Source organism: Eutrigla gurnardus, assembly GCF_963514095.1.
Source record: "Eutrigla gurnardus genome assembly, chromosome: 18".
Classification (NCBI taxonomy): domain Eukaryota; kingdom Metazoa; phylum Chordata; class Actinopteri; order Perciformes; family Triglidae; genus Eutrigla; species Eutrigla gurnardus.
This window is the reverse complement of record NC_139929.1, coordinates 4,736,044-4,761,121: the sequence shown is the minus strand read 5'-3', so window position 1 is coordinate 4,761,121 and position 25,078 is coordinate 4,736,044. Positions and strand designations below refer to the sequence as shown.

The following is a 25,078-nucleotide window of genomic DNA, read 5'->3' as shown; positions in this document are numbered from 1 at the left end:
AAACTGCACAGGGTCTAATGATTATAGTCTCAAAAAGTCAAATTATAGTTGGCCATTTGAATCAAGATATATCATATTTTCCGACTGACACGGCTCATGACATCATAATTTTACTATGCTCTGTAGTAATTACGGTATTTCACAAAGCCCTTAAATGCATCATGCTTGTGCTGTCACTCTCTAATTGTCCAGCAGGTGGCAGTCAATGCAAACTAATGCACGCGGATTTTATGGGGAGCCCACCGCGATGGGCTGTATTGAATCTTCACTCTCTGTCCCTTAGCTCTAAGTGAATCAGTCATGGGGCTTAATTGGCCGTTAATTAATTGAATGGACGTTTGGTTGTAATGACTCTGTTCCCTTTCATTTACTTCGATTGTTAGAAAAAAAAAATCTTTTTTTTTAAATCTAGTTTTTAGCCAACTGTGTGTGTCAATCAGTATTGCCTCTAGCCTTTCAACTTAAATATTGAACATTAAAAGGTTGAATTAGGGTCCACTGGTCCTATTACACATGCATGTTGGTATACAGACAAGTCGATTATAATGCATATAAAGAAAACCAGGGACTGTATAAGCTCACAGTAATAGGCTAGGCACAGAAGGAGGCTCACAAACCCAATGAAATATTCATGAACAGTTATCTTTTCATTCCATTTGCCTCAATTATGTTGTTTTTTTACATGGTGATCTTGTCATTATCAGGGATTCGGTGCATTCTTGATAGAGACACATCAGCTTGTATTGCAGTGATTTATTACAACAAAGCAACCCCAAAATACTACATGTATGCTTATCACATAGTGTACAACATAAGCAGCCAATTGGGACTCCATTTCCAGTTTACCACCTATTCTGACGTCATGAAGTTAAATTGCACGGTGAGACGTTCAAGATTTTTTTTTTTTTTTTTTTAGATTTTGTTACTATCTTCCATCAAAGGTTGCTTTTAGACTGCAGGAGGCACCGAGAAGAAATATAAATCCGGCAAACTTTTGCACTGGGGGCGGTGTTCCAGACAAGACAATATTAGAATAATCGCTTAGCAACCGCTGCCGTAAACCGACGCTCGTTGTCGTAAAGGGCACGGAGGCTGGTGTTGAAAAGACTCGAAACAGATCCCATTGTGGTGTTGGGAGAGGAGTGAGCCGCTTGCCTGCGAGAAGAAGAAGCGAGGCAATTCTCGTGGCCACAAAGGGACTCGTGATAGGCGGACGGATATGGACGTTAATGCACGACGCGGACGCCGCCGTCCTTTGTGAAGACGACCGCGCTCCGTCCGATACGGGAAAAAAAAGATCCGGTATACGAAGAGTTAAGACTCGACATCCCAACTGTTTATTCCAGCAGGCTAGCAGGCTAGCTGGCGAGACACACCGTGGAGCTAGACATGGAAAAGCCCGTGTGAGTTGTGCTCGACGTGGGGTCTATATCCGTTGAGCAGCGAAGGAGCCCTGATTTTGTTTTTTTTTCCCGCTTCACGTTTCGTCGGCAGGCGGTTTAAAGTGTCCGTCGGCCGCCTTCGTAAGTAGCCGCAACTTTGAAGAGAATGATATCAACTGAGCGCTAAGCGTTGCACTACTACGGAGCCGGAGCACGGAGGAGGAGGAGGAGGAGGGAGAAAAGTCACACAGGTTTGTTTCACAGTTTCTTCTTCTCGAGCCTTGTTTTAAAAGAGTTAAAAATGGACGCGTGAATGAAAAAGAGGAACTCGTTCTGTAACCTTAGTTACTAAGGGGAGCGCGTGCTTGACACGGCGCGTCACATAAACACGAGACGACCGTGTCTCTCTCTCTCTCTCTCTCTCTCTCTCTCTCTCTCTCTCTGTGTTATCAGATTCCCACATCCGCCGAGCGATGACAGCGTTTACCGTTACTATTATTCTTAGTACGGAGATGCTGCCGGTGTTTTTGTTGCAACACGAAACCACCTCCGCTATCTCCAGTGTTTAGTAGCACCTGCCCTACAATTAGCCGTCTTATCTTATCTTTGGAGAGCATTTAGTCACCATCACCGCAAGTTTAACGACGCCTACAAAATATTCAAGGCAGTAAACAATCTGTTGGTGTTAAGAAGGTATGTAGCTGCACATTTAACATTATTAATTGAAAATTTCTTCAACAAAACATGCTTTTTTTTTCGTTTTTCTTTTTGCATTGCTTCCTATTTATATTGATACTCTGGTGAAATGAATGTGCCTCGATTTGTGGATCGATTTGCTGTATATTTGTCTTTCCTTGTCCACCGAACATGTACGTGTAATTCACAATAACTGGTAAATTGATGTTGACCATGAGATTTGCAAACCTTCTGCCCTTGATTTCTTCACCAAAAAAAATGTATTACCACTGCTACAGTTCCAAATTTATATTCACTACAGAGGAATTTGCTTTTTCTTTTTTAGTCTGATGAATAGAGTGGGCTGCCCAGAATTAAATTTTTCCATATCAGTCGACTAATTGTGGCATTTCTGCAAGGTTAGTCAAGCGAACTATGAAAATAGGCCGATCCGGTACACTTAGGACTTCTCTAGCTTGGTGTTTGATTTTTGGATGTTTCTCAGCGCTCAGCTGGGAAATGTCTTGTAATTGTAGCCAAAAAAGCTCCCACGGGAGCGCTACATTTAAGTATTTGACCTCCAAACTCTCCAAATCAAACTTGGATAAAACAACTTTTACAACAGATGGAGCTACATTAGGAGTGACCTTAAATGAATTGCGAAATGCCTGTGGGATAATCAATTTTATCCCCCCCCCCCCTTCTCAATCCAAACATCTTTCCTCTCTTGTTTTGACATCTTGTTTTAATCAGTCCATGTGTAGCTTCAATTAGACGACAAGTTTGTTTTGCGATAGGATAACCATGACATTTGAAATGTATGACAACTTTTCAAACTCCTACAGAGAGTTGTGCTTGCTCGTGGGAACGTGCAGCTGTTTGAAATTAAACAAAACAAACGTGTTTAGCGGTTGAAGAATCCCCCTCCCTCCCCCCTGGTTTTCGAGTGTGTCCTTCCAAACAGCTGCGTCAGTTTGGCGCAAAGCAGATAACCATTGATATTCTCATTAAAAACCTCTACCGTTTAGTTTGGGCCAAAGATGAATGGACTAATGTCCATGTGGGGATGCTGCTAATTGATGTTTATATTCTGAAGACTCAATTTTCCATTAGGCATGCGAATGTTACTTTCATTTGTACACATTCATCACTGTCTACGTGTTTGCGATACTGAGGCAATCCGGCGGTGGCTGAATGTTTTTTTTTTTTGTATCAAACATTATTGACTCCCTCAGTCGATATCCTTGGCAACAGTAGTTCCTCTATCAAGCTAGAGCCGCACATTGCGAGGGGAGGGGGGCTTTTTTCCGAGTTTCGAGCCGGGCTTGGTGGTAATACCAGCGTTCTCTGTGGGTAGAAGCATTCATGTGTGTTTTTTGTGTGCATCCATTCAGAGATGGGGAACTGCTACTCTGTATTCTAGTGATCTCTTTCCATTCATTTCCATCACAAGAGCAATAACTCAAAGTTTCTCTCACCTTGCTGTCCATTAGCTATGCATTAGTTATGTCTTCCCTCTTTATTTCTCCCTTTTTTCCCACATCTACTGTACTCCCGTCTCTTTTTTCAACACTTCCTCTTTGCACTCTCTCTTGCACTTTCCGTGGAATTAATCAAGCATGTTCATGTGTGGCTTGACTTCATTATATCATAATGAAGTTTAGCCTCAGGTGCAGTGAAGGAAATGGGTTAGCCCAAGAGTAGCCTTGCCCTCTAACGCCATTATCTGAAACCGGCTTTACACAATGAGCAATGGAAAAGATTATTCAGGACGGAAATTTTCCTTTCAAGCCTGTCTTTCTTATCTGGGTTATTCCGTCAAAATCTAAGTTTTAATAAAAGTTGAAATATTGGGATATTACGATTCCATCTTCTTCTGTCTCGACCTTTGTCATTCTGTTTTAAGCCAACATGGGGCCTATTGCTTAATCTTGTGCCTTTTCTGTCCCAGTAATGAGCCATTTTGCGGCTTTTAACATCTGCCAAACTTGGAACATTTTGAATGCGAGACTCATCTCCCATGCATGAGGAGTCAGGCATCCTTTGATTTGCCCTCTTTTCTTTGCCTCTCTTTTTCGAAAGCGTTCACCGCAGTACTTTGTAGACGGAGTACGCTGAAAAACTTTCTTACCCCAGTTTTGGCAGTGGCTGCGTGTGATGAGAGGTAATTTCGGCGCTTACTCTAAACAGGGTTTTCCTGTGCTGTCCTTGTGCATCCCTCCTGCTCGCAGAGAGGAGCAGGGGCACTGTGGGGGACTAATGGAGGAGGGCGGCTAATTTAAAACATACGTTTCCTTCTGTGGGCACGATGAGGAAAGAAAAACTGCTTTAAATTTCACTGCCCCATTCCGGTGGGTAACATCTGTGTCGGAGTACAAAGCATCTGGCTTTAATTTAAAGCTTTAAGTGAACTTTACCCTTGTCAGAAACCTGTACAGGCAACCTTGAGCTCTATACAGCCTGTCCTGTTAAATAACTCTCAGCCATGGGGCGGCATGCAGAAATACACAGGGAGTTAAACAGTGATGGTTTTCAGATGTAAAAATCACAAAAAGACATCAAGTGGGGTAATTACCGGGGGGGGGGGGGTCGTCTTATAAGACCACGCGTCCTTCCAATAAAGCAGTGTTTTGTGTGTAGCAACAGCAAGCTAAAAAAAACCCTCTAATCTAGAAGCATTTCAATTCTTGCACTCGCCTGCTTCATGCTTAACAAAACTACAGGATCAAGGATAAGCCAGCGGTGGCAGATTCGTGCATCGCATTGTCAATATTTTAAGCATTTTAACACCTTGGCTGACTCTCATTAACAAACGAAATGCAGTGTTGTGGCTTATCCTTTTCACTTCAGCAATTAGTGCGATCATTGACATAATCCAGGTAGTGCTCCAAAGGTAATTGAAGCCTAACGGGTTTCTCTGAAGAGGCGGAAGAAGCTACGTCTCGTCCCCATGTTGGTGCATCTCATTACTCCGCGGGCGTGCGGGTCTTGTTCGGCTTGCTCCAGCTCGCCCCGGCTCTCCGCTGCTTCCTCTAAAGGAAGGAGTGATCATCTCGGCCTGGCCGAGGTTATGTTTTGTCCCTTTTTGAGCCCTTTGCTGATCCTTGTTAAATCTCATATCTGCTCCCAAGATCTTGCAGCCACAACTGTGACCGCTGCTGCCTGTGTTAGACGCTAAATGGCACTTGAATGGAGACCTGATAGCAACGGGATATTCAGTTTTCCCCCTCAAGCAATCTGCCTCCTCTAGGCACATCTTATCGAAGTGGTTTTTGGGGGTCTTAGTTTCTTTGTTCCCTATCTCCCAGTCCATCTTCCCTTTTTCCCATTTTTAATATGAATATCTTGTAGAATTTAAATGCATTATTTACACATATATTCTTTTATTGGCTTTCTTTTTTAACTCTGAATGGGTGCGGCTTAGAGGTTACTTGGGTTATTGTTCATTTATCACACTGCAGGCATTTTGTTGAAGTCAGCTCAATGTGGACCTTCAGTTGCTTTATTTAGCTTGCCCACTGCAATGCATGAAGAATTATGTTTTGGTACATTTTTCTGCTTCTGAAATCTATCAGATTAATGTGGGCCTGGAGTAATGTATTCAAAAAGTGCCCATTGATTAATTCGTAAAACCTAAAATTACCATTCTTTTTCCACGGTTCATTATAAGGAATAAATGCTGACCAATGACTTGGAGGGGGGAATTGTGACACATTACCGTTAAGATTTACAGTAGCTATTTAGTTTAATAGCAAAGATGATTTAAGAGCTTCTGTTTGAAAGATGTAAAGTAACTCATTATCCCCATCTTATTTACAGAAGAAAAGCATACGCTCACCATTGAATCGCACTGCTTAAGTTTTCGATTTGTTTTCTTTAAAAATATATGTAGTTCCGCTGTCTGTAGTTCCCCTATTTGGATGTTGGTCTATTTTTAGATTAGTGATGTTGGCCTGATCAGCTCAAGGTATTTTCAGACGGAGGTGTGAGGTAAGAACCGGCGCGTTCAGCCTCTTATCTGACACGCCACAGTCCAAATCTCTCGTCAACCCCTGCTCTCTTAGCCGCCTCGAGCCCGCTGTGTCTTTTTCAGATCTCGGCCACTTCCGATCTCAAAGCGAAACGCAGGGAACCCATCGACACGCACACTAATCACACGAGTGTGCCTGTTCGTTAGCTGTGCCCTCTCAAGTCCGCTCTCCTAATATGCATGTCCTAATGAGCTCTAATTGAGGATTGCTAATTTGCATGGCTTGAGTCATTGTCTTTCCTTAAAGCGACTTATACGACTTACAAGACTCATTGCCAAAAAAAAAGCTGATTGGGGGGTCTAACATGGCTTCATCATGGACTGACGACACGGGGCTTCTGCATCGTTCTTGTACTGTGAGCCCAGATTGTTGTCTCTTTCTTCCGTGCTTAGTTCGTCACCGCTCCCTCCTCTGCTGACATCGAAATGCCTAATAGAGGTATTCGCATATTCTCTCTTTCACCCCCTCAACCAAAGATGTTACTCTGGTGACACCAGCCGTTTTTCAAAAAGCCAACTTCAAAGCACGATTTATAATGAAGCGGGGCAACTCCGATCAAAGGTTAAACTACGCACAGCATGACTCTCCACAATGCAAAGTGCGATTCCTCCATTTGAAGCGATAAGAGGAGGAAAAAGGCTCAAGCTCAGTGTAACTATTGAAGTATGCAGACGGCATGTCATTTTGCTGTGCATCGGGAGAAAAGTGATGGATACTTCTGTAGTGGCAGAGGAAGATCCTCGGAGGAATCGACCGCGCACTGCAGCACATTTTCGTTATGCTAGGAGAGGATGTTGTACATTTCCTCTTAACTTGATCAGTGACACTTTATTTTCCCATTTCCCATGTTTTTGTTTATCTTTCTTTTATTGGCCGAGTACACAAGACACAATTTTACCAAAGAGAGGGAGCTGCTCAAACAGACACAGGCAGGTTTATTGCATTGGCTGTGGGCCAATCTAATTTCTCCTCCAAAAAGTAATGAAATCTCTCAAATGACCCAAGCAATTAAAATTTGTAAGACAATTTCATATGCCAGAGAAAGCGTGCTTTGTTTTTTTTAATAGGAGGTATCACATGATGGGACTTAAGTGTTGAAGTTGTTACCCCAGCAGACAATGAAATAAACCCATTTACTTGTAATCCATGTTTTCCATGTTGTGAAATGTAGCCTTTTCATTTTCCCTGATGTAATGATTTTTCCTTTCTTTGCCTGAATTCAGGCCCGCTGGCTCGAGGTCGACCAAAAACACCAAGAAGGGAGAACATGACTCACTGGCCTCTGCTAGAGACCGGCACGGGGCAGCTGTGCCAACCTCGCCCCTGCCTGCCGCTTTAGACGCCACCCCCGCTACATCATGACGGAGAGGCATTGAGGTCAGCTCCCGGACGATCGTCTCAATACCTCTCCTCCTCCCTAACCCTCAAGGACCATCCCTGTCCCCGTCCCCACCATGCTGCGATTCCTGCCTCTCAAACTGGGCCGCCTGTACCGCTGTCTGAAGCTCTTATTGGTCGTGGGGTTGTTTGTCATCTTGTTGATGAACACCCACAACCTGTTCGCCTCCTTCCAGAAGAATGAGCTCACCGACAGACGCTTCATCAATCTGAACAAGTGTCCCGCCTGCTTTGGCACCAGCTGGTGCCGCAAGTTCATGAACGGCCAGGTGTCCTTCGAAACCTGGGGTCGCCTGCGATTCCTGGACGTCTTCAACGTCAAGAACGTTTACTTTGCCCAGTACGGCGAGCCCAGGGAGGGCACCCGTCGGGTGGTGCTGAAACGCCTCGGCTCCAACCAGGAGCTGGCCGAGATAGACCAGAAGATCTGCAAGAGGGCCACGGGCAGGCCTCGCTGCGACCTCATCCAGGCCATGTACAAGACTGAGTTTGCCCGGATCAACGGCGACGTCCGTCTCCTCACTCCAGAGGTGGTGGAGGGCTGGTCAGACCTGGTCCACTGCCCCTCTCAGAGGCTGCTGGACCGCGTGGTCCGCAGGTATGCTGAGACCAAAGACTCGGGCAGCTTCCTGCTAAAGAACCTCAAAGACACGGAGAGAATGCAGCTGCTCATGACCTTGGCATTCAACCCGGAACCGCTCGTACTTCAGGTATGTTTTTGTGTGTTTTTACTGTCCTTATCAAGATGCAATATTGTCTTCAAAGAGGTATCCATCAGCTGATCTGTGGCCCCAGGTGTTTTCAGTTGTTGATACCGCTCCTGGATTAACTTTTGCAACAAAGAGGATAAGAGCCTCCGTAAGCAAGCCCGGGTGTTGGCCCACAAAGCCCCCAGTAAATTACAGGGTGGGAATCCTCCTTTTCCTTCCTCTTCCATAGATCTGAGACGAACCATTACACCCTCCCCTAAACTCTAGGCTTCATCGGGACTACGCATCCGCTATCTGGAGCAAGAACATTCCTCTCCTTAGAATAGAGAAAGGGTTTTAAGAGCTGTGGCCTCCCAAAAGATGAGAGATTTTTGCTTGCGGCAATACTGCATATTTAACACTATGTAGGGCAGTTTTTAATTATTCAAGAATGCATCTGTAAATGGCCCAAGTTGTTTTTAATTTGAATATATGTCTGTGTCCACTAGACTCTCTTCATTTGTGGGAGACAGCACGTGGAGGAATATTTTTATGGGGCCGTTAAGTGGTATTAATACCATTACTCTTGATCCTCCATAATAAAAGCTTTTTTTTTCCAAATATTTGAACTAGAACCAGATTTAGTTTGAATTTACAACAACTGAGACAGTAACACATTGAGCATTTAATATGATTGTGCTGCAACATTAGACATCTTTAACATGGTTAATGGTACATTAGTCCGACATGATGAGGATGCCTGTGAAACGTGATTGTCCTGCCTTGACGCCAGGTTAGGAGCAAAAAAAATAACACCCATCCCTCTAGCCTGTCGTCCTGCACGTCAAAGCGTCCTCTTCCTTTTTGCTCACTGATTTACAAGCAGCCAATCAATTTCAATCTGACATTGGCCGTGTCAGAACAACAATGGTCATGGCCTGCGTAGACATTCAATAACTTATGGTGACCTCCATCCCCCCCTACACGTAGGGCCAGACACCTCCAGGCGTTTCCGAGGACAAAAGGCGAGATCAACCTTTTAGGCCGGGTTGATCTATAAAATCTGATTAGCCCTGTGTGGTCGCTCGCCCTCTCTCTGCCTTTCTTTCTCCTCCTTTTCTTTCATATTTTTCCTTTCTCCTTTCTATGGCGTTCTCTCCCATAGCTTCCCATCCGCTTGTGTACGCTCCACAAACTCGGGCCGTATAATTCCATCAGTGTTTTAATGCCATTATGCCCCAGTTCAGAGGCTGAATGAATCAGCCCTCCACCCCTCCCCCGGCCTTATCTCACACACAGCTACCGACATCCCACACAAACACATAAAGCACACACGTTGTCTGTGGCTCTCTTCACTACCTGCACCCTCGTAGCCTTCGCAGTGTTTACAGGGTCTCATGAATTGTTCATCTCCCGCTGAACTTGTGACCTGCAGGTGTAAGAGAGAACTTAAGGCTCTGTGTATGCTTCGGGCCGCGGGTTACCGATCGTGAACGTGGGAATCGTATGGATGGGTAATATACAAGGAAGGGGTGCCAGACTTCCTGGAGAATCACAGTGTGAGTGCCTTGACTGTTCTTCAGCATCACTGAACTGAAAATATGAGGATGAAAATTTGCTGAGAGACTAAGAGACCCTATACACAAGGTTGGGCAAGCAGTAGACCATAAAGAATTAATGGCGTCTATAGAGATTGAATAGGAGAAGAGCTCTACAACACCTTGGTCTCCCTTATTTTTTTCCCACCAGAGGTGAGTGCTACTGCACGTGAGACTCGTTTTAACAAACGGTTTAGGAGTGTGGGCTGTGTTTTTATGACCAGGGATTTAATGAAATCTTTATTTTGACCATTCATAGCGCTGCCTTCTTGTCGAGCCGAGAGCGATGTTTCATTCCGCTTCGGTTTGTAGTCAAACACCTCGTCGGTGAGTTCGGGAGGTCAGCGTGGCTCGGGTGTGTAATTTTAAGATTTCTATTTTTAGTGTGTATGATTTCTTACCGTCATCGGTTGACCGTGCGCCGTGGTTTTTGCATTTCTTCCTCCTATCGCCTTCCTCTGGATTATACAGTTGAATAATGTCAATAAGGCTTCTGCCGTCTGCTCAGTGAGCTGCACTCTCTCTCTCTGTCTCTTAGAATGGCTTCTGTTTCCAGGCTTTTGAAGCCACAGGCAGTAAATCGGCCCTGTTTTTCTATGTGAAACCAGACCTTCTTTGTCAGTGGGAAACAATCTGCTGTGTTGTTTCGGGTCTGTCCAACAATGCGTTTTCTTTGTGCGTCGTGGTACACAAGCGTGGCACTCATACAAACACACACCACCCCCACTCGTATGTCACGTGGAAGACGATTTGGCTTTGGGGAATAAATATTTTTGGAAGACAAACTAATGACAGCCAAACAAGAAAATCGTTGCAATGAGAGGCCCCTGATGCAACTTCATCTGTTTTCTCTCTTATTTCCTCTTAACCAATGCTTATTTTCTCATGGATTCACTGACAAGTTGGCCCGGAAAGCTTTTTTTTTTCCGTTGCTGTGATGAATCTACTCGCGTTGAGGGGTTCTCTCTTTGCCAAACGGAGAAATTGCGTGATGCTTTTTAATTCTGCCTCTCATTCGAACGGTAACTTGGTTTGCATGAAAATTGAGCAATAAATTCTCCTAATTTTCCCCGACGAGAACCTTATTTGCCATCCACGGCATCTCTCCTTCGGCTAGATGATTCATCAGGTGACGGTTGCGTTTGATGGAGTGCATCTGGCCCGACCTTAAATTAGTTTGATTTAGCCTAGTCCTCCCTTCCAAATCATTGAGCTTGGTGAGTTATCCAGGAGCATGTGACTGCGCTTGCACCCTTTTTGCTTCTTAGCCCCATCTTGCTCAGTGAAGCTGAGAATAGGATATGACGGGCCTGTGGTGTTGGCTCAGTCATCTCCACCAGACTCAAATCTGTGCTCTCCCAAACAGACCCTTTTCCTCCCTTATTTAATTACCCCACCTTCCACAGATCCACCTGCTCACAACGCCCTCACGTGACACACAAGATATTCGTCGGGAGGCACGAACTTCTTACGCAACAGCGGTTTTCCTAGAACACAGCCGTCCCGACAGGGTTACTAAATCGGAAATGCAAGAGAGATTTTAGATGGAAGACCTAAACTCCTATTCTTCCTTAGTTTTTGACAGCAGCATTTTAATGTAAATGTGAAGTAAACATTCACTGCACTTTCGAGCAAACACACTAGCAGCTTGTTTGAATTTTCTAGAATGGTGGGGATGGGGGGGGGATGCCTCTTTGGTATGCTGTTGATTTAATGAGCCTCGGCATAATCTATTACGCTGCTCATCCACTTTGGGAAATGAAGCCAAAGTAAATAGTATAAATTCAGGGTGTCTCTTGGCACACAGTGAGGCAAAGCCGGTACCTTGACTGTGACCTACTGAACCATGATTTTATTATTGTGAAGGTGTTACTACACCTGCTTACACCAGCTACTCACCTTATCTGTGACACAAAAGCAATTATTTGTATAGAACAGTGCATAAAATATGACAAAAATGCATTGCAAAGTGTGAAATGACACTTCTGCAAGCTAAGATAAATGGAATGATCGGAAATGTCTACAATAATGTTGTGAAAGAGGAAGTTATGAAATGTCCTGGGCATGTCCCGGATGCACACAACTTCAGCATTTTAATATTGTCTATGCAGGAAAAACTCATGCAATCTCATGGTCTGGCTTTCTGGGTCATGCCTCTTTTACAAAGAGGATCAAAGCCTGTTTTTGTTTTTAGCTTTATTTATTTCTTTTCATTTAATCACAGACAGTGCATGCTATCCCGGCTTAAGTGAGAGCCTTCTGTCTCTAAGGCCGGCTCAGTGGCTGAGGTCCACCGGTAAATAGTATTTAAGTTGCTAGTCTGTGATTAGAACCTTTTGTTTTTTGGGTCTGGGGGATTGGGACGCTCTTAGCACATAAGAGAGGAGGTTGTGTACGCCGCTTAACCCTGCTTCAAGTGCTCCCAAACCCCCTTTCATTATTCGTATAGGCCTTTGTGTACAGACTGAATCCTGTTAGGATAAGACAGGGAGTTATCTGGGCCCGACTCCCCTCTCTTGGCTGCCCTCGCTGGATGGAGGCCCTGGTGGAAAGAGGAGAAGTGAAGGAGGAGGAGGAGGAGAGCGGTGTGTGTGTGTGTGTGTGTGTACGTGCGCATGCGTGTTGTACAAACCAGAGCCTTGTGGTGTTTCCCCCCCATTTGAATGAGCCAGACTGCTTGTGTTACCATAATCCTTTTCTCTCTTTCTCCCTCTCTCCAAACACACACACACACATGACAGCTGTGTTTGGTTAGGTAAATGCCTGTGGCTGACCCCCCCTCTCTCTCTCTCTCACACACACACACACACACACACACACACACACACACACACACACACACACACACACATCCCACCCAACTGCTCCTTTTTTAGATCCCCCCCCCCAAGCTTCCTACTGTTACAGCCTGCACCACAACCTCCCTCATGCCCAGCTCCTGTAGACGCAGTTCTGCAACGCTAGAGAGTCTAACCCTGTTCACAACTCTCCCTGGGCCCCTTAAGATGGCCAGTATGGATCGGGAACAAGTAGTTCTCTACTGTGCTGTGCCCCCTGGAGAACCTACTGCCTAATGTGCTAAAAAGCAAAATTTTTACTCTGACATTAGCTTGTCTGCAGTAATAAAATTGTCCACTGCATTAAAGCGTCAGGCACCTGGTTGGAGTCAGCAAAAATACGTATACTGTAGCACCTTCAAGTCCTGAGCATTTTCACCCTTGCAGATGGTAAAGCACCTTTTTTGTGATGTTTTGAAACTCGTCATAGGCTGGCGTCTCTCATTACAATAGCTGAAGTAGTTTTCAAGCGTTTGAGACACTTGTAGGGGAACTACTCTAGGTGGGAGAGGTTAGAGAGCAGGCTCGGTAACTGCAGTCTGCCCGCTCGCCACCCCTCCCGGCTGCCCCCCGAGATAATTGGCGCCTGCTCTGAAATACACAACCCTTGATGTCGGCCTCAAACCCACGGCCCTCAGGTCTGAGGCCAAGCTTCACTTGAGTTCCTCCCCAGTCATGTGGGCGGCAATACCACCTAGGCTGAGTCAACACCACTGCCTATGACTTAATACATTCCTGGTCTTCCAGCGGCGGGGATTTATGAGGTGGCTCTGTGCTCAGTGGCTCGGGTTCAGGTCGGCGAAGGGTTTTAGGCTTGCAGCTTGCCGTGGGGTGTATACTAGGCATCCCTGAGCTGCACTGCCCTGCGCTCTCATTCTTCTTCCTGTTCTCATTCTCTCTGTAAAGCAACGGCCCTCAAAGACCTAGCTAACCCATTTCTATCAATGCGCCGCAGAGCTCGCTGACAGAGACGCGCATGCTCTTTCATGCTGCACAGGCCGACTGTACATGGTCTTATTTATTCTGTCCACCTGACCTCTTGCTTTTGATTTGTCGTCTGCTCTCGGCGTTCACGCAAGCATGCACAGTCGTGCACACACACACAGTCTGCAGTCCTTTCTAGTTTCAGTCTTGTTCACTTAACGATTTTTCTGCTGGTAGCCCTACGGACTGTGGCTTTGCACTCTTTGAACCATATAGCTGATAAAGAAAGAGGCGGGACCAATTCTCAATTCAGATGCATACGCAATCTCTCTTAACTCTTCGTCCTCCTCTCCAGGCAGATGCACGCACTCTCCTTGGCGTGGCGCTCTGACTAGGCATTTTCCTGGCTCCCATGTCTGGAACAGACGGCATCACTGCCATGTTTTGCAGGTTTTGGGGGTGGAACAAAGAGGAGGGGGAAAGCAGGGTTAGCAGAAGAAGCAGCAGGAGATGAGAGCAAAGGGATAGCGCCATGTGTGCCAGGATGAGGAGTAAGCGCCCGCTCCCCTGTGGGGTCTGAGCTCTCGCTGCGAACTAACCAACTGGATTTCTTTTTTAACTTAAATGGCCAGCAAAATGCCAGAAGGGGTTTGCCACACATCTTCCAGACAAGGTCAACAGGAGAGCTGTACAGCGAATCATCGTTTCAAGTCCAGCTTGGCAGCCCCAGACTCGCAGAGCAGATGTGTGACTACTTCTTAACGCTAAGCCCCTTTTTGATAAACAACTTGAATGATGTTAATTTTGCACCATCGGGGTCGGAAGCTTGTTTTCGCTGTGTTTTCTTTTGCTGTTGTGTCTCACTCGATGCGTCTGTTCGCCACGCTTCCTCAACTTTGCTCAACTTTGATCCCCAGACTCTTGAAGGGTCCTGTCCCAACTTGTTTGTCATGAAGCAGTGGGATTTTTTTGGCGAAGAGAGAAAATGTTGAGAATTTACACCACACCCTGCTTGGGGGGCTTTAACATGAAACACCTCCTGTGGCAAACTACTAATTTCCTTTTTGCTGCAAGTAGTTGTGATTGCAAGATGGAGTCAACTGGTTCCCTTTATTCAGTCTTGCGTTTTGAAACACTGCTCTGTGTGTCCACCGTTACGTGTGTGCGTCAGTCTATGCATGTGTGTATTTGATGGACCAGTGTTCTTTGCAGACCAGCCAAGGCAATATCTTGGGAGCCGCTCGTGTTTACTCGGCCCCTGAATAGGGGTTGTTATCAGCCCTGGTCACGTTGCATGTTCTCATTCACATGCACTCGGATATAGTTTCAAATAGACACACACACACGTGCACAAAGAGCCTCTTTCGAACTCTAACACACACACACACACAAACACACGCCCTCCCTCGAGTGGCCCAGTAGAAGGGCATGCCTTTGTCAGCAGATGTCAGGACGCAGGTGTGTGTTCCTGTGCCTCTCGCTCCATTCGTTTCATCCTCTTCTCCAGAGGCTGCCCATTTGTCTGTGGCCCTGTTTCATTTCAGCCCACTCCAATCTCTCCCCAAGAGGATGCCAGTGTGCCTGTTGTATTTCAGGGAAGGGGGAGGAGAAAGCACCCCCACCTACCCCCCAAAGCCATGCTACTGTGGTGCACCAGCACAACCTTTAAGATTAAATTAGTGAGACTTTGGCCCAGAAGTCACTGGGAGGTCGTCTGTAATGAGACGACGTTCTGGAGGATGATCTGTTTTGTCTGTTTTCCACCAGCGCTTTCATTTCCTCCAGAGCTCATTATTTCTGTAGCCAAAAAAAAAAAAAAAGTGTGTACAGGAAATAAGAAGAGCGTTTGGCACCGGGTGCTATGAGTTAAAGGTTTTACTAAGCAGGAGATAAAAAGGTATTTTTGTCAAATGACGGGAACAAGAAGCGATGAGACCTTTTTTAAAGCGGTAAAAGTCGCTGAGATGTGACATTGGCAGTTTTGCAGCCTCAGCGTTTTTCTATAGCATAACATCACAGAGGGAGACGACTGGTAAAATTCACTACCTGCGCAGTCCCCACACATGCACACACACACACACACACAGTACCTCCCAATTCTGCTCACAGAGTGCAGTGGGTGTAGAATTAGGCTGGGCTTTCCAATTTATTTCGCCCACCCCCCCTCAACGCCTCGTTGCGGACGTTAATGACTTCTGCAGAGTAACCGTTTAAAGAGCGCTAAGGGAGAATGATTGGTAGGAGACGTGGAGTATTTATCAAGCCCCGCAATAGAAGTTTGAATCCAAAACTCAGGTGCACACTTCCGTGTGCCTGCCTCCTCCTCCGTTCAGTCCTTTTCACCCTTTTTAGACGTATTGCATATGAAACTTCGGAAGCCCATAAAAACGAGTACGAGTTGTCAGAAAGCCAGGTAATTGACGCAGCGCAATGAGCCCGTCGGAGCAGTGAATGAGCGACATCTGTGTTAAGACCCGCGGACGAGGGTTGGACAGACATGAAGGCGTTCTCATAACAGCCGTTGACGGTGTCTGAAAGTAGCCTTAGGGCATTCATCCTTCTCCTCCCTCCCATCAACCATTCCCCCCCCCCATCTGCCTTCACTCTACTTTTGCTCCCATTCAGGCTGCAACTTGACAACAAAGAGAGAGATGTGTTTAGCAGGCAGGTCTTTGCTGGTTTATTCCTCCTGTCCACTGGAGCGGAGAAGTGAAAGACACTGTTTGTCTCTTCTGTTTGCCGTCTCCATCGTATTCTCTCCCTGTCCTCCTCCTCCTCTCTTTCTCTCTGTCTCTCCCCCCCCTCCTCCCGACATTTATCCATCCGCCCTGCAGGGGTGACAGAGGGAGGATGGTGTTTTACAAAGCAGGTTTAGCCGTAACATTGGACAGGCTAAGTTTTGTCAACAAGACCAAGAGCCGCTTAGATTTGGAGGAACATAAAGCGATCGGAGGTTTGAATCTGGGTCAAAGGGAAGCGGCACTAATGGGGATGTACTACCAAACTGATCCAGCCAACCTAATCGTTCTATACCAACTTCAGAAATTAGAAGGCCATTTTAGATATTTAGCCTGTTAAGTCTCTAATCTGAAAATCTCTTATATAGGAATGCCCATTGGCTCGCAGCATCTCAGTAGTCTGGGATTGTCTCCTTTCCAGCCCTCACTCAGTATTGGGGAGCGCAGTCAGCCCACCATTATCCTTTTGTTTCTTGGTCCCTGCTGGAATTTTTTTTTTTTTTTACTTTTTGAGGCCTGTCTACTTCCTCAGATTCCCCTTCCTGTCAAGTTTGCTATATCAGAAAATGAGGTATGCTATTAACTGAAAGAGTTTTTGGAGAAGTTGGGGTGAGCCACTGCCAAGTTTAAGGATGACGGGCACAGACAGACGGACAGGCTGCTGGAAGCCAGTAGTGCTTCTTCAACAGACTTTTGTCTGGCCCGAAATTGATTGGGTCACCTCTGGGAAATGGGCTCGACCAAGACTGCATTGTACGCAACTTATCATTGTCCTCCCCTCTTGGTGCTGGACCCAGTGGAAGACTGATGGGAACGGGAGATACGCCTATGGTATAGATTGTCACCACAGAATGTTAAAGTCTGCCTTTTCTTCTTTTGGTGTAGATTGTTAAAAAAAAAAAGTTGTGAGTCATTGTTGCATCTTAATTTTTCATCTTTTAAGATTATTCCAAAGTGTATTTGTCCCCCCACAAGGCATCACTTTGAATTGCATTCAGCTTGTTGCACCTTATTCGACGGGATCCCTCGCTTTTGGCATTCAATATCCGTAGCAAATTATAGCCTGGCAAAAGGATGTAATAAAGGACCTTTTTAAGAGCAGTATGCGGCAAAATCTCTCAACACTAGTCTGCGAAATGAATCGCCGCCCAGCCGTTCTTTAAACAAGCCATGGTTTCTTTGTCACATTCACTCTCTCGGTGCTACAGTCTCTGTGGCGGGCGTCCAGCTGTTGTCTTTGAGATACAGCTGCTGCGTGGCCGGCAGGGGGGGGTGAAAATGTATGCTTTTAAATAATTTGTATTTCATTAAAATTTAAAGGGATTTAGAGCAGTCATGCATATTTTGACAATCCCCCCCCTCCTGACATAAATTGAAAGCCGTAGTATTGAATTACCACAAGTGTAAAGTGAGACAGTCGTAGTAGTTAACACCTTACCTACAGTGTGACACGGTGTGCTCCCTGCCGTATCGCTGTTGCAACCGGGTTCCAGAGCGGGAGGACTACTAAGGCTCCTGTGAAATGTGAGCGGCCCTTATTTTGTGTCTGCGTGACGGCTGCTTGGAGGAAACAGCAGCCGGGGAGCGCTTTGTTACACAGGAGTTGTGGGCTATCATTCGGCTAGCATATGGCTCGGTGTTTATTGTGAAAGATAGGCGGCCTATGGCAGGAGGGCTTTATTGTAAAAGTAGCTAAACTCATGCGGGGGATTTCATTTTCAGAAACAAAACCTGAGCTCATGAAGAGAGATGGAAGCAAGAAACACACCCAATCCAGGCCTTAAGCCGCCTTGCGAGTTTGCCAAACGCAGCTCAAGTTGTCAGTGTATGTTAGGGCCGGGTTTTGAGTGATTGCTTATAACGGTGCACGTGTGACCTCCAATGTAGCCGAGTAAATCTGAGAGAGATTTTGGCTTTTGTGCGGCAGCAGCAGCAGCGATATTACCTTATTATTAATCAGTGTCAACCTTGTAATACACGGCGATTTCTTGTCGGCGTGCCCGCACTGCATTTCCTCGGTTAGCCAACACCATGCAGCAGTTTAAATCGCCCCGTTGCTGCATCACAACACATAAGGCTTTCCTGCTAACTGCTGCGACCACAAATCACCTCCTATCAGTTCTCTGGAAGCACTGCAGCGTACATCAGCTCATTGCTATAGGGCTTTAACACTGGGAGGTTTTTTGTTTGTTGCTTAGAGTTGTGTATCAAAAATACCCCAAAAGCACCACAGCAACTTTGTGTTTGATGTTTTTCTTCCTTTTATCTCTTTTATTTAGAAACCGGTTTGTTGAATATTTTTTTACCGTGTGAAAATTCTCTCAATTTATGTGTTAGCCTTTGCTTTTAAAAGCCAATTGGGTATTTCTGTTTTTCTGTCAGCCAACTGTACATTACACAGCTTGACTTTTATCTATATTTTTTTTTTAATCAAAGTTTTCTGTTCTCCTTCCCAGAGCTTTCCGTCTGATGAAGGGTGGCCATTCGCCAAGTACCTGGGAGCGTGTGGGCGCATGGTAGCCGTCAACTACGTGGGCGAGGAGCTGTGGAGCTTCTACAATGCACCCTGGGAGAAGAGGGTAGACTTGGCGCGCCAGCTCATGGACATCGCCGAGCAGCTCACTAACAACGACTTTGAGTTTGCCCTCTACCTGCTCGATGTCAGCTTTGACAACTTCGCGGTGGGCCCGCGCGACGGGAAGGTCATCGTCGTCGACGCCGAGAACGTTCTCGTGGCAGACAAGCGGTTAATCAAGCAGAGTGAGTGTCCTTACCTGAACACGCCTGTGCTCTCTGACTTGTGTGGGTGTGTGTCCATATGTCCGAGACTGAATACTGGTACAACTTATTCCCCCGTTGCTATGACAATTCCACGTGTTTTTCCTTTTAACCATTACAGCCTCTGGGGCTACATAAGAAGATAACTGCTGCTAATCTTTTACTGCATTTAACACATAACACTTAAGGCTACACCACCCTTAAATTATGGATCCGTCATTGATCTAATTTACTTGCGTTAATTGCATTCATAACATGTCTGCTCAGGCGGTGTTTGTTCCTCCCCCGCCAACTGTTTTTGTCGTAGAGTTTCTCAAACTCCAAAGTGTGATTTTAAATACTGATCACAGCTTGAAGTCTCTAGAAAACACGCCGCATTTAATGTCAAAACTACCAACTGTAGCTTACGAGGCAGTGACGGAGGTTTGAGGAAAACGGGTCTCGAGGGACAGATGGCTGCGGGCAAATTTGCACACGCTCGAAGCCTCTCCTTTTTCTTAGAATACACTCCGCCAGCGCCCCTTGTTCCTCCGACATGCTCGTCCCCATCAAAGCAAAGATGGTTCAGATAACAAGCCATCTCCGCTGCCCTAGTTTTTTTTTTTTTCTTTCTTTTGCTTCTCAGAATAAACCTCATAACAAGGACAGAGAGAGCTATACATCACACACTCAGTGTGGCTGTTTTTCCGCCACCCCTCGGCCCTCCTTTCCCGGGGCTACTTCAAAGAGAGGGACGACCACCCAGTCAGGCTTAGATTTATCCCTTCCTACAGAAATCCTATTAAAGTGATAAACTGTTGTGTCGCTAGGTGTTGAGGTTCCACAATATTGGCCTGTGACGGATATGAACTGTCGTCTGGATGTGTGTGTGTGTGTACTGGGGGTCGGAGGGGGATCGCGGTGTTGAATTTATTATTAAGTGCCACTTTGCCAAATTACAACGGCATATAGATGGGTAATATGCCCTGTAGTTTTCTCCTGGATTTAGTTTCTGTGCAGTCGTGTCTGTGTTTACGCAGAAGTGTGTATATTCACCTTTATTGCCAGTGGCTGCAATTTTCTACCCCGTCACAGTGGCCCTTTGCAAGGCCCGCAGCACAATCCAGGTTGAGACTCCCCTTTGTCTGGCCGACACATTTAGAGCTTGACAACTCAAGCTGCTTACCCTGGCCTTTCACAGTTTAAGCCTCGTGAATGTTTACGTGCTTCTCGAGTGTTTGGCTGTCTGATCCGTCTGTGGGCGTGCCAAGTGCGGCGGTGGAGGAGAGGGACGCCGTCGGGTAATGAGCATTACGAGGTCACGGCCACGTTTCGGGGACGGCGGCGGGAAATGGGCGCGGTAACCTCCCCGGGGGACTCCGCGAGCAGAGAATCCAATCGCTACAATTAGGAGCCCCGAGATTGAAAGCGAGCCCGTCTACGGCGCGAAACTCATCAGTCTAAACCGAGGCCAATTGATTTGCAAATCAAACTTGCAGAAATTTGCGCGCAGTTCCACCCTCTCGTTAGGGATCCGTATCGATGCGGGCGAGTTTTCATCCGAGTTTGCACAGTCCAGTGGTGCGAAAGGAGCCCATTCCCCATCATTGAGTTTATATTGTTTGAGGATGGCTTCACCCCCAGTGGTTTTTGGATACACATGATGTATAATGTAATGCGCATTTCACTCAATCTCATTCCTTTTCTTTTTCCTCCAGACACGATCGTTGCCCGGGCTCACATGCACACTCTTTCTCTCACATTCAATAATGCACACTAACACGGGCATGCATTGTTAAAACCCGCTCGTACTCTCGAATGCCACTAGTAAGGCCACGCTAACAAGCATTTCAGGCCCAGTGTCCCTTCTTGGTGTAGCCGTGGGAAGGCAGGGGGAGTGAGGTGAATGTATACAAGTCAGACCTGAGCTCCTTAACATGGAAGGTGCAGGAGACCGGAGAGGCTAGGCGGCCACTGCTCTCCCACTTATTTGACTTGGAAATATTTTTGCTCTGGAAATGTCCTCGCTTTATGCCCTGCTGTAAGAGTGGAACGGAGGAGAGGGGTGCAAATAGTAGACCTAAGGCTTCTTCTAGCCGTTATAGTCTCAAAGTACTTTTTCTTTTTATTGCTGTGCTCATCGATGTCCTTGAGTATGAACCTTCTCCTCCCCTCTTGTTCTTTTTGAGTGTTTTTTTTTAGTGTGGGCGTCCGTCCGTCAGTGTGAACACGAACGGTGACGCTCTCCTGATGCCATCTGTCAATCAGCTCTGAAACATTAATTGCTTTCACCTCACCTTGCTGCGCGCGCAGGGTTTTTTTTATACGCTTGTGCGTGTGCTTAAACAGGCAGATCCATCTCCATCACCCTCACTGATTGAGGTTGATGTGCCCCTCCTCTTCTGGGGGCCACAGGGGCCCCTTGCTAACAGGGCAGAGCTGGGTGTTTGATTGAGTTGTTCTGATGAGCCAGAGGAGAAGTGCATTACAACACTGATATACTGATTATGTGTTTGCATCCTCTGGGTCCACTGCCCCCCCCCCACTCCACCCCCAACAATGTTATTGATCTGCCTTTTAATGCACAAAACCAATAGCCCTCTCATCATTCCTGGTTATTTTCTTGGCTGCCTGCTGCACTATCCTCTAAAGAGAAAAAAGCAATGTGAAATGAGCTGGAGAAGGAATTTTATTTGCTCGATAAATCTGGAAAGTGGTTCATTTATGTCAAATGAAACTGTAGATTGTGGAGTTGGCTGTGTGCTTTTTGAGGTAAAAAAGAAAAAAAATCCCTGTTAGTGCTCGTGTGATGTCAAATACGGCACCTCGGCCCCCCCGTCGGATTCTGCTCCGCCTGATTTCTTGGCCAATAATTTGCACAATAGTTTCTTCGTGATGAAATGCAGTTAAACAGTTGGTTGTAATCACTTGAAATCAGTTGTGCTTTGGAACTCTTAAGTTCTAATAAGCTCTATGGAAAAAAAGATGTATAGATCCCCGTAGCTCTGCGATAAAAGCAGGACATTTACGCCAAGTTTGCAAGATCCATACACCCGCCTTTAATTACATATTCACCCGATGAAGGCTGTAACAGACCAGCTTATGACCCAATAAATGCTTTTATAGCATTTTGAAAGGAATACCTACGAGTATATTAATATTATTGACTATGTTTTAATGATCCGTATGGTTTATTGCGATGTGTTCATTGAACTGCCTCTCCGTTTGTCCCCGCAGACAAGCCGGAAAGCTACGACGTGTGGTACGAGAGCCGCTTCGAGGAGTGCGACAGGGAGGCCTGCCTGTCTTTCTCCAAGGACTCCCTTTGTTCCCGGGTCACGGTGGACCACAACTACTACGCCGTGTGCCAGAATCTGCTGTCGCGGTACGCTACGTGGCGGGGCACCACCGGAGGCCTCCTCCACGACCCCCCAGCCCATATAGCCAAAGACGGACAACTCATGACCCTGTTGGACGAGTGCACCAAACCCAAAAAGCGTTACGGCCGCTTTCAGGCGGCCAAGGAACTGCGCGAATACCTCACACAGTTAGCTGCAGCCTCCCCGGCGACGGCCAGGTAATGAATGGAGACAGCGTTGGCCTGACGCACTGAGAGACTGTATCCTGTACTCTTTATCTTTTGAACTCCCGAGATCCCGGTTCTTGTACATGATGTCAGTCGCTCCCCCCTTTTGCGCGCTCGAGCAAGGAGGTGTTAGAGGTCTTGCATCGGGAAGTGTAAGAATCAAAACTTCAAAAGCAGATTTGTTAAAGCTCTGGCTTTTAACCTGACTTTGCTCTTGTGTAGAAGAGCTGGGATAGAGAGGGGATAAAGGTTACCTCTTCTCTCCCCGGGTGGGCTGCCACCCTTGCATGGGAGGTGAGGGAAGGGCTCCGGTAAACGCCTCCTCCGCGAACCAGAGCAACAAGAGCAGCGACGCCGCACGGCCCTGATCTACATCCATCACTCCTCAATCCATCAGAGCTGTTGTTCTCATTTTGCCCCTAGGACCTCTTGTTTTGTATTATTATTTCAATCAGGGCTGAATTTAAGTACATTTGTGCGTTTACATTTTTTTTGCTGTGCCATTTTATTTTTTTTTTGTTTGTTTTTTCTCTGTAGCATGGCTGCAGGGAAGGTGGCGGTAGCATGAATCTCCTGCTGTCAGGCCAAGTTACAGCAGGTGGAGAGGAGAGGCGGGGGGTTAGGGGTCTGGTCCTCCATGCAGGAGGAAAAAAGAAAACCCTTGACGAAAATATAAGTCTGATTTCCTGCTACTCCAATCAATCACTTGATTTGCAGGTTCCAGGATTGTGGCAATCATCTTCTTTGTGTGTGTGTTTGTGTGTTTGGTTGTTTTTCTCCCCGTTCTTCAGTAGGAAACCGAGAGTGAGACAGCTGCACATAGGAAAAGGAAGGGAATAATTGGACAGTGGCGGTCCCTTGATGCAGATGTGCCTATACCAAAGAGGCTATATGTAGTAAGAACCATGAGTAGTACAGAGTGACAGCGCCTTTCCCTCCAGTCGTTCCCCAGTAGAGCTGTCCATAGGAATCGTAACGTGGACGCGATCTCACATGAGCCGGCCGGCCTACATTCGGATTTCTTTGAACCCTAATCCAGAGGTATGCAAGTCACAGATTGGGCATAGTTAACGTCACGTAATCCCCTCCATACGATTTGATAAATGATGGTCAGAATGGTCGGGCATGCTTTTTTTCTTCAACAGCGTAACTAAGTGAAAGGGGGAAATGAAATAGAAAACACAATATAAACAGTGCAGCAGTGGCCTCCAGTGCCAAATTCTCTTTAAACGTCTAAGTGATAAATGACTCCCGTTGTCAAACTTCTCCCACTAGTGTTGAGCGCTATCAAGTAATTGTTTGAAAAAAAAAAGAGAAAAAAGGGGGTAATGAAGATTCCCTAAATGACTTCCTTGCTCCAGAAATGGCTTCTGACCTGCACTTTAAATTTTTTTGCAGCCCCAGAAATGTTGAATATTTAAACAACGCACCACTTAGAGGTTTGGTTTGATTTTTACACTCAGTGGACCAACGAATTAAAGCGCATTTATACATTTGGGCTCATTTGGTAAAGAGATCTAGACTCCAATAACTGTTAAAATGACATAAATCCTCTCTTTTGGCTCCATATGTTTTTGTATTTCATCTTGATGTCTTGAATCGGACGCTAAATGCCCAGTGGAGTGTTGTGTAGCACGGTGAACAGACAGCCCGGTAATTGAGTAAATATGAGTCACTCCACATACGGGGGGGGGAACTAGAAAGCACAGCAGTTGCTTTTTGTCTTTCTGCAAGAACCGGGGCGGTGACGTAAACCCCGTCAGGAAAAGCAATAAAGAGAAGTTTGGCTAATAGATATCTGGTTTTGAACAGTCTCCTTTTTGTTGTGTCAGATATATTTCCGTTGAACCTGGAGGGATTTGTACGTAACTAACTGTCCACTTTTGTACTGTACTTTTTCTTTTGAGTATTATATCAGCATTGTCTGATTTTTCCTGTGCCTTTCATTCAAAAGTTGTATTGACAACTTTTAGTGGGTTTAAATATTAAAAATAAATGAAGATATATATATATATATATATATAGATATATACACCTACATTCTGTGTGGACTCTTTCTTGACTCTATCTCAATCCTTTTTCATTTCCATTTAAGTTGCAGGCAATTTGGCTCATGTTCATATTGCCTTTAAAATTTGATTCAGCGTGGCACAGCTGGATGTCGGTGTTTGCCAATTCCTATTCCTTTTTTCTCATTCCTCCTTCTCCCTTTTTGATCTTTTCATATCTCCATATTTCCTCTAATTTGGATCCCAGCCTGAGTTTCCTTTGTTGTGACTTGACTAGGATGCAAGTCCTCCTCTTTCATATGAGGGAGATTTATTTTTCTCACGCTTTACCTGTGGTTATGTTCAATTTTGTGAATCGGATTATTTTTAAAAGCATAGAGAGGAGTTTATTTAGAAATAAAATAAACACACAAGACAAATACTCCCCACAGCTTGAGTTTGTATTCATTTTTAA

At 45.8% G+C, this 25,078-nt stretch overlaps 1 protein-coding gene across 1 annotated transcript; it reads left to right on the top strand.

The window, feature by feature from the left end:
• Positions 1-1,120: 1,120 nt before the first annotated feature.
• Positions 1,121-24,653, top strand: dipk2ab (divergent protein kinase domain 2Ab). Its single transcript, XM_084033192.1, has 4 exons — positions 1,121-1,633; positions 7,312-8,196; positions 18,729-19,032; positions 22,267-24,653. The coding sequence occupies exons 2-4, from the start codon at positions 7,543-7,545 to the stop codon at positions 22,608-22,610; spliced, it is 1,302 nt and encodes a 433-aa protein (XP_083889318.1). The 5' UTR covers positions 1,121-1,633; positions 7,312-7,542; the 3' UTR covers positions 22,611-24,653.
• The last annotated feature ends 425 nt before the right edge of the window (positions 24,654-25,078 follow it).